The sequence below is a fragment of the Protomyctophum parallelum genome (genome assembly GCF_964188405.1).
Source record: "Protomyctophum parallelum genome assembly, chromosome: 9".
Classification (NCBI taxonomy): Eukaryota; Metazoa; Chordata; class Actinopteri; order Myctophiformes; family Myctophidae; genus Protomyctophum; species Protomyctophum parallelum.
Window position 1 is genome coordinate 23,467,792 of NC_139706.1, and position 10,849 is coordinate 23,478,640.

At 42.1% G+C, this 10,849-nt stretch overlaps 1 protein-coding gene across 1 annotated transcript; it reads left to right on the top strand.

The window, feature by feature from the left end:
- shox2 (shox homeobox 2) lies at positions 1-8,630 on the top strand. The gene is given in 6 exon segments (XM_083772606.1): positions 1-218; positions 221-275; positions 1,657-1,865; positions 4,959-5,016; positions 5,418-5,506; positions 6,571-8,630. Coding segments are annotated over 6 exon segments (891 nt in total). The 5' UTR covers positions 1-35; the 3' UTR covers positions 6,868-8,630.
- Positions 8,631-10,849: the final 2,219 nt, after the last annotated feature.

The window sequence follows — 10,849 nt, forward strand, 5'->3', positions numbered from 1 at the left end:
CGGAGAACATTTTTTCTGGAGAGTGCAGAGCCGTGATGGAAGAACTCACCGCTTTTGTGTCCAAGTCTTTTGATCAGAAAGTGAAGGAAAAGAAAGAGGTTATCACGTACAGGGAGGTGCTGGAGACGGGCTCGAACCGCGCCGGCAGGGAGCCTCTACCCACGGAACCGAGCCGCGACGAAGTGGGCGCTGTTGCGCGGGGTGTTGCGGAGAACCGGACAACATGCTCGGCCCGGATAGAACCAGGGAACCGGGGAGTCCCAAACTCATTGACGGTAAGAGAGAGGGATCAGACCTTTCCCATGCTCTTTCTTATACCTGTATAGGCTAGTTCAGCAAGAAATCAGTTTGTTTTCGTATAAAAGTTTGGCTATACGAATCTCAATTGCGCATAGCCTGAATTTGAAACACAACAAGGCGGCCTCGCGAATTCACTCAAAATAAATGTCTCTGTCCACTTGGGTTTGTAATGTAACTTAACATAGCCTACTCGTGTTGCAAAGTTGGTATAACATGCATATTTTGACCCTTCATTCGGTCTAGGTTTTCTAAAATGCCCCATTGCACTAAACAGAAAGCCTATAACATTACAGCAACCTATTAGTTATCTCAAGTGCAATGGATTATGTGCTAACTAACTAATTCACTCAGTAGAACGACCTTATTTAATCGAAAAACAGATATAGCTTAATACAGCACTACACTTGAAAGATGGAAATCAATACCTGACATTTTTTTAAATCTACCGCAGGTCATAGAAAACAGACGTAAAAGAAATCAAGCTGTCATTAAATTGATTTAAAACAAATAATCAACTGACAACAAATTGTGGCCAACAAATCGCAGATTATTTAAGGACTGAGCTCAACAATTCGTATATAGGCTATAGCCTATAAACGACGTTGAGCCTATAAACGACGTTGAGAATATGATTGATAAGCCTTATACACTAAAGAATATATATTGTTTTGTAATTCTTCATATCGGTGTGTTATTATTGTATTTTAAAACATGGGGCGTGCTTTTCCCCTTTTAATGTCACAATATTGAAGTGTTTGACGATTAATTAGAATTAATAATGTTATGATCCATCAAACAATCAACTATGAAGCGCCGTGTTCATCTCAACGAGACCGATCATACATCATAAATAAGCCCGTGAAATGTCGTAAAAAATACAATTTAAATAAAGCATTTGTATAGTTCAGAGGATTAACTGCATGGTTCTTTTTGGACGGTGTGGAGTATCATCACACACACTCTCTCTCTCACACACACACACACACACACACACACACACACACACACACACACACACACACACACACACACACAATAACGGAGAGATTGATGCATATTTATAAGCAGTTAATAATTAAAGAGCTTTATGTATCTCAAAACATCCGAGGTCTGACATCTGTTTGATTCTTGGGAGGACCCATGTGTTTTTTTCCCGTCTATATTTTCAGAAGGTCAATCTTTGATATTTTTTTAATACATGTTGATACATTCTATTATATCCTCTTTCTTGTCCAGGGCCTGCATGGCCGTCAACTATTACCCTGTTATTACCCTGTTATAGTATGTTTGTCATCTTAAAAACATTGTGAATAAGAAAGATATTTTTCTTTCTTATCTGCAAAACTATATATCCAGGCACCACGGACATGAAAGAACGCAAAGAGGACTCTAAGCCTCTGGAAGATGAAACGCAGGCTAAAATCAAACAGAGGAGAAGTCGGACTAACTTTACACTAGAACAACTCAACGAGCTGGAGCGACTGTTCGACGAGACTCATTACCCGGACGCCTTTATGCGCGAGGAGCTAAGCCAGCGGCTGGGACTGTCCGAGGCACGGGTACAAGTAAGAACCACATGTTATTCATAATACAAACAGCAAGAATCATTCCTGATGGATATGCATACACGGTCAAATCACCCGTGTTCATTTAACTCCGTCCGAGACTTTTCAAAATGCACTGTCATGTGCAGTGCATTTTGTTATTAATAATGTTATTCATATCCTCTGCGACGGTTTGTTTCAAGTTCATATGAGGGAATAGGAGGCGTCATTTTATATAAATTTTACTCATTTGGACGCTCGTGGAGTCGTGCAGGTCTTGTTTGTTATATGTGCGTAAATATTGTTAAGATGATGCACATGCCACATGTCGACATGCAAGTTTTCTAAATGCGGGGAATGGGTATAATAAATGTATGCTGATGGAAATTAATGAATGTCCGCGCGCGTGTGCGTGTAGTGCGTGCGCGCGCGCGCGTGTGTGTGTGTGTGTGTGTGTGTGTGTGTGTTGGTGTGTGTGTGTTGGTGTGTGTGTGTTGGTGTGTGTGTGTGTGTGTGTGTGTGTGTGTGTGTGTGTGTGTGTGTGTGTGTGTGTGTGTGTGTGTGTGTGTGTGTGTGTGTGTGTGTGTGTGTGTGTGTGTGTGTGTGTGTGTGTGTGTGTGTGTGTCAATCTGGCCACATATAGTTTTGGACATATACCTGATTTTTGCTTTGTTGCATGTCTTCTAAACTGACATCGAGTCATTTATATAGTGGCAATGATCTCTGAGTTGCAGCCAGGCCACATTGAGTCGTTTTTATTGTTTATCCAGGTCGCTTTAATCTTAATTGTTCCAACCCACCAAAACAAATAGTCATACAATATTTACCCTCGCTTCACATTAGTAGTATATGTTACCGGCCTGGGGAGAGACCAGCCCAGGCCATCTGCACACAGAAACCCAATATAAGCCGGTTGGTTCAGACAGAGAGCAGAGCAAAGGGGGGCTCAATCTCCTGTGTAACTGAGCCGAGCAGTGACAATGAACATATAGACATCGCTTCGCTTCTGATTCATATTTTTTTTTAATATATATCTTATTTCAGGCTCTCGAGTCTCTAATCCCTATAATGTCTCAACTCGGGGAGGGGGTCGAGATGACTGAAGCAATTGTCTCTCCGTTGAATATGCCTTTCTGTCTTTCACTCTTTCTGAAAAATCATAAAATGGGCCCAAAAAGATAGACCCCCGCCCCCCCCCCCCCCCCCCACACACACACACACACACACACACTGACACACACACACACACACACACACACACACACACACACACACACACACACACACACACACACACACACACACACACAGCCTCCCCTCCTCTCTCCCCAGAAAAAGAAAAAAAAAAGTTGAAGCCTGCATGTGCTTCTGCGAGGGTCTCCCGGCGTGAATTGGAATCTTACCAAGACGTATTGTGTCACACAAGCAAGGCGAGTGCAAGGAGCACGGCTCGAGGATTTGCATACATTATGTAGGCTATTATATAGCCTATATTTTCTGCCCAAATCAAGGTCTGCTGCCCTCTCTCCCACTCCCTGTTGAACCTGGGGCTTCTTCTATAGTATACCCTGCGTGCTCGCCTCAGATAATGGCAGATTTACAAGCTCACAAAACGTCACGAATGTGAGACGTTGTGAGCTGTATATCTGCTATATTTACGGCATGCAATGCAACACTGGCGTGCAACTAAAGTATTAAGCAGGCTTAAGATAACACAATGCCCCCACCACCCGAAATAATAATTACATGCTAATCTATTAATACTTTCTTTCATCGTCCAATGATTTGTAAATGAATAAGAACACAAGAGGGTCTTTATTGACACGTATCAGTGTATCAAGCATGCAGACTGGCAGACACAAATCGATATATTTATTTTAATCATGAGTATAGTTGCATGCAGGGTCTATTTTATATGGGCTATGATGTGATGTGGTTCAAAGTGTTAGCTTATCGTAAGAAATGAAACGTGTCATCGTGCGTGATGTGTTTAAAAAAGACTTTATCTGAAATTGACGCATGTGAGGGAAAACAAAACGAAGGGGACAAACGAGCTATCTTTAAAACGAGGCTTTGTAGCAAAACGTGTTATGGCAGTGATTAAACAAAATTGCTAAACGTCTCGCTGACATAGATTTTCTGCAGATAAGGGTAATTAATTTCAGCGGTCATTTAATGAGAGAGAGAGAGAGAGAGAGAGAGAGAGAGAGAGAGAGAGAGAGAGAGAGAGAGAGAGACGTTCTCAGATCGCCTTGCTGCTCTGATGTCCAGAACCGTATAATAGCACGCTGCTATTCGATATCTGAGAGACCATTGTGCTCTTCGGGGACGCTAATCTATAGAAAGATGAAACCAAACGCTGACAAGGTTATTTATTATAGTCCAATAGCCTGCGCATTTCCAAAAAGCGCGTTTATAGCCTAGAGTCCTCTCATAATAAAGCACGTGGTTCTCAAACTGGGGATGAGGTCCATGCAGGAGGGGGTCCCCAGCTAAATTATACGACAACAAAAAGTTTTAATAAATAGACTACTATTTTATTTTCCGGCTATTCGGAAAATAGGAAATCTTCAAGCTAAAAAAAACAAACAAAAAAACCGCCTTGTAGATATATATAGGCCCCTTGACAAAGGTCGACACATCTTGCTTATATGGGAGTCCCTGGCACAAACATAATTTAAAATGGGGGGTCCGCGGTCAAATTCATAATATGCATTTGGCTGGGGGTCCTTGATGTGAAAATGCTTTGAGAACCACTGCCCAAAGCCTAATTTATACTCTGTAGTAGACGGTGTCGTTGCCTAAAATAACTGATTCTATTAAGCGACACTCTTGCGCAATGGGAGTATAAATTCAATCCTTTTTGTGATTTATAGTGCTTTCCCATTTTTCTTCTGCCCTGCCCCCCCTCTCTCTTTTCCTCTCTCTCTGGCCCTTGTTATGGCGCTAAATGTAATAATTAAAATCCGGGGTTAAGCACCGCCATTAATATTGCAGAGCCCCTCATGGGATATTGTTTTTCTGCGGTTGTTGTCACTTTGAGAGGAATTACACGTGCCCTCACAAGCAGCTGTCAATCACCGCTGGGCTCTAATTAATTTCTGTTCCCCATAGGTCTGGTTCCAGAATCGAAGAGCTAAATGCAGAAAGCAAGAAAACCAGCTACATAAAGGTAGGCCCCTTTTACGCCAAAGAGACTGTTTCTATATCAATATATCCACTATAAATGTCGTGGGTTTAATGCATCTCAAATACCACAGCCCTCATCGCACAATAAGCATGTAAGATGCTGATGTTGTTTAAGAGTGGGTTTTATTTCTTTCGTTATTTAATGTCAGACATGTCAACAGCATCATCAGATATTAACAACGTGCATATCGAGTCTATAAAGCGCACATACATAATGTTATTGAATAGCTATTTGCATGCATGCATGGGCAGTAAATGACACGCAGGCGGCAGGCCTCACATCCATGGCCACTTATTATTGAGACTTCATTTCGCTTCTTGGTGGTTTAGAGATGGAATGAATATTCAACGCATTAATTAGTGTCTCGCCTCTTCTGTTTTCAGGAGTTCTCATTGGAGCAGCGAACCAGTTTGAAGCTTGTCGTGTAGCGCCATATGTCAACGTGGGGGCCTTGCGAATGCCGTTCCAACAGGCAAGTGGCTTTGAAGCGCATAGTCTTTTGACTAGAACCGATCCCCGAACTGCTGTCTTGGCACAGGCCCGGTCCAGTGCTTAATGGGGGAGTCCAATTCCAATGTAGGGAGTAACTCAACGCGCGTGGTGCCAACACAGCGTTAGATTATAACACGCTAATTGGAAAACCCCCTCGATTGGTTTCATGGATCATTCAAAAGCCAGTATTTTTTTTAATCAAAGCAAAATGAGAGGTGCGTTTTCATAATATCAGTTTCATATTCATGCTAGATATTATGGGGTTTAATGCATCACCAGTGTTAGTCCCGGGCCGTTGGATAACCACTCGAAATTTGGGCTCAATTTATACATAATTATACGCGTTGCCGTTCATGGCTTGTAGATGTGTTCTTTTTTTGCAAGCGACTGCACGGAGAAGTATATATTTGAGCAACAATTAGTTGCCTTAATCGGGCCACATCTACTGGTCAAATGAGCAAATATTGATACTGTCACATAATGCTATTTTTGTCCTAAATGTGACTCACATTTAGGACAAAAATAGCCCATGTGTGCAAGCTAAAGTCACGTGTGTGTGTGTGTGTGTTCTATTCTATAGCTTGTATAGAGCTGCAATTTTTGTCGTGCAACTCCAGTGTAGACGACGGTGCATCAGTAGACATGCACTGCTCCCTCGGAATTAAATGAACACTGAGGATTCCACCGTTTAGGTCAGACATATAAAGGTATAATGTATATCAAACTAGGGGTCCTTGGAATTCAAAAAGGTTGAGAAGCACTGGCCCCATGTGACATGACTCAAAATAGGGTCAATGTGGTTAATTAGCCAATTAAGCCATGGACTTTTCAGACAGCCCTTTTCCAACTCGATCTACAACAACAAGCTCACAACACGTCTGCGATGCCATTCGTTATGTGAGCTTGTCGATCTGCTATATGTGTGGCTAATGTGTTCCCCCCAGAATATGGATGCTGGGGTTCAAGTGGTCAATTAAGTTTTTAATTAAAGTTAACGTGTTGTTCTCCCCCCCTCCTCTCTCCCATCCTCCGTGCGTCCCGTAGGATAGTCATTGCAACGTGCCGCCCTTCTCCTTTCAGGTGCAGGCGCAACTGCAGCTTGACAGCGCCGTGGCGCACGCGCACCACCACCTGCACTCGCACCTGGCAGCGCACGCGCCCTACATGATGTTCCCGGCGCCGCCCTTCGGCCTGCCGCTGGCGACGCTCGCGGCCGAGTCGGCGTCGGCCGCCTCGGTGGTGGCGGCGGCCGCCGCGGCCTCCAAGAACACCAACAAGAACTCCAGCATCGCCGACCTCAGACTCAAGGCCAAGAAGCACCAGGCGGCGCTGGGACTGTGACTGCAGGCCGCGTCCGGCATGCGGGACCCGCGGCTGTGACGCACCAACAAGCAAACAAACAAATAAACAAAACGTCTCCAAGAGACTCATTGTCTGACTGAACTGAAGACATGTTTTTATACTTCGTCGCACGGCGGTGTCGCGCGCCGAGAATAGCAGACCTTTGTACTGTATAGTCTGGTCTGCTATTCTCGGGCCGTTCTTATAAGGCGCGTGGCACCATCGCGCACGGAGCATACTTTTGTTTTGTCTGGCCTCAGTGGCCTCGTGTGTGACAACGCGTGCGTGACTGTGACGCAAAAAAAAGGGAAAAAGAAAAACGTCTCCAAGACGCACAGTGTATCCGAAGACCCAATTCATTGTCTATAGGCTACTGAGAGTCACTGAACGAACTGAGCATCAGAAACAAAACACATCGGTTACAAAGTGAAACATAAATAAATACAATTAATCAAGGGCGATATTTATGTATACGTTTTTTCTTTTTTTTCTAAATGAAGGACATTGTATAGAAAATATAGGCTATTTATGAGATCAAGAAAGCAAAGAGAAAAAAAGACTGTGAAAATGATCCAAAAGTGAGTTTTTTGGACGCCAAATGGGAATGGATTTTGGAGGCCCTCATCCAGTGCGCCACGCGAGGCCTCGCCGCTGTGACGTCATGTGGGACAGGACAGGACAGGATGGATGCTGCTGGGACTAGTTCGATTCTTTGTGAAACAAGGCGAACCATTCTGCACTTGTTTATGTTTGTTTTTTTATTATTATTATATTATGTCATTTTTGAAGCTATATAGAGGCTGGCCTCGTTATGTTTCAGAAAGAAAAGAAAGGAAGAAAAAAAAAACATTTCCCTTGTAAACAAAAAGTGGACAAAACGTGGTGGAAGTTCTTTGGCGAATAGAAAGACATTTACCACCGTTTCTTTTTGGTGAAGAAGTTCTATTCTATTTTTCTTTTGGTCCAACTTTGAAAATGGCCGTGCATGGAGGACGTAACCTGGGCCATGCAATTCAATTCCACACCCATTCTCTCTCTCTCTCTCTCTCGACAGAGGAAGGAGCAACTTCCACTTGAATGTTATAGCCTGATGCATACGTCGCCGTACGACGGTGTATACATTAAGCATATGGCCTAATAGGTCCATATTGCCTGGGGGTCGCTGACCCTGCTGACCGGTGCTGTGAATGACTCATGCAGTGAAACGGAAATATAGGCTCCATAATGACAGAAATATGAGATTATTACTAATGTTGTCCTATATTACTCTGAGTTTCATTTGTTTTGTCACGAGACTCCGCACTAGCCAGTGTCCACATTTGCAAGATAATTCGTATAGGCCTATAGGCTACTTCTTTTAAAGGGAGAAACAGTAATATGCCATTTTTACCAGAGCGAGTTAATGAAAACGTGTGGGCCAATAACAGTAGAACTGTAATAAAGCGAGACGGTACCGACGTACAGTACAGGCACGTGTAAAATATGTTAATAACACAAAAACATGCATTATTTTTTATTATTATTTAGTGGCTGTATGAATGCCTTGTGGGGGAATCCGAATAATGTTTATTTTGTATTTTACTTTATTACCATGTATATTAAAAAATGTGCTTTCTGTATGTAATTTTGATGTTTTTTATAACCGTGAAAATGAAATGGACCTGACTCTGAGGCACGGGTTTCTAAAGAAAGAAAGAAAGAAAAAAATCACATAAAATGTTTTACTTTTCCCCCCTCCCACCACTTATGTGAAACGTGAACTCACCTGAACAGACAAAAAAATGTTTTTCGTCCATCAAATAAATCAACAGAAGTTTCTTTTGAGTTGACATGTATAGCCTATACCCTTTTCTTTCAATGACAAACGTATATATATCGTCTCGTTCGGGCAGAAATGAACCTCTTATCTTTTTGACTTGTCGTAAATGAATGTCCTATTTTATTACTGCGTCACACAAAAGCACCCACAGCAGATCCACAGCATTTTTCTTCTTTTTTGTTTTGTTGCTATTTTGCTATTTGAGTCCTGAAAAGTAACTGTTTTTGGACATAATGAGGTTTCCACCCGACAGAGACGATATTATTATTATTATTATTATTATTATTATTATTATTATTACAGTGATTGTTGCTGGTAAACCTTTTTGTGGGCTACAAGCAGATTAATAATTCATGGTTGTTGCTATAGGTCTTTTGATAAGGTGCAGTTATGACAGGGCCGTTTAGCAGGGAACATGGTGCCTATTGCCAAATCAATGCATTATTCATGCTTTCGTCATGGAGCATTTGGAGAGGACGGAGTCGTAATTTCCAATAACAAGATAGAAAAAAAACACACACAGATAAAGGGATGAGAAGAACCTTTCATGGCTCACTGATAACGTTCTGCATGCAGCATAATTCCATCCAAACACTCGAATTGTGCACACAGTTAAAATAAATAAAAAATAACGTAGTTTTTCGCAAAGTCGTTTGCTTTTGCAGTTAAACAATTTAAACATTCATAATGCAAGACGTCACCCATATAAGTCAACCGTGTGTCTGTCTGAATAGAACCAGCGTGATGTATAATTTTATTTAGTTTTCTTTTGTTGCATGAATCTTACACACAAATAGGCTAATATAGGCCTTCTCACATTGGCCAGTAGCCTACATCACATTGGTATGTGGATGTATAGGCCTATTAATTGACCAGCATCATTGATGCCAATTAAGCTTCTTCCATATAGTTTTACATAGCCGGTATAGGCCTACACTGCCCTACAAAGCCAATACAGTAATATGCACATCATTTAACTGATAAAGGGGATTGAACGTGTTTCAACTGCCGCCAAATGGGTTAGGCTATACAGTAAGATATTACACTAATTGCATAATATATACAGATACATACAAATGCATATTTGTTCTAGTCTTGTTTATCCCCCCAAATCACGATGGCTATTTGGCCTTTGGGTTTGAGTCAGTATACTCATGTACTGTGTGTCCAGAAACATATAGTTATACACGTTGGCTTTGTAGTATAGGGCATATGGGCCTATATGCAATTGTATAGCCTTTTTTTTTGTCGCAGGGAATATTGCGGGTCTGCACACTGGCTCTAATTGGCCTATACCTCTCTAATAAATCTCTAATAGGCCTATATATACCATAACCATTATTATAATCATGACAAATGAAAACCCTGAACCAAAATTCATGAATATTTGTTTACACCGATTTATGAAGTATAGCGCCCTATATCGAACCATCAGAGTGAATCTGCCCCCGATTCATTTCCTGACATCTTAACCGCCATTTATCGGACATTTAATAAACACCTGATACGGGATCCTATATTTGATAGGAGTCCGGATCACATTACACCCTCTTCCGATATTTCCATACAAAACACAATGTCTTTAGCTATTAATTAATACCGACCCCCTCTCGCAGATGCACTGGAGTCTGCATGGGAGTGCTTGTGTATCTCGCCGTTTGGGGGCAGGATTAAGACGCCAAAACTATTGAATTATTGATCGTCAGCCCCGCCAGTAAATGGAGGAGACGGAACTGGGAATGTGCTGATCGGGGACGCGCGTCCTGCCTCGGGAGTCAGTCGGGACACAAGCAAGGCTGCTAATGGAGGCGGCGGGAGCGCGCCTGCATGGCTGGATCTGTCCCGAGCATGCATGGACAGTAAAATAAGTTGCGTCGCGCTCAGGAAATAGCAGATCTACAAGCTGTACATCTGTAGCCTATGTGCCATTTACAGCAGGCAACACCACCAGTGCAATGAAGTGTAAATCAGCACTATTTCACTTTCCTCTTAGTCTTTTACATCGGATTTGAACGCTTTTCCCATAAGAGCAACTTTTTATTACTATTTCTTATACTGACTTTTATTACTAATCAGGGATACGGGCATATACATTGATTCTTGACCATCAGGCCAAAATGTGTGTCCTAGGTATATGACCTTATTTTCGATCTATTCTAAATG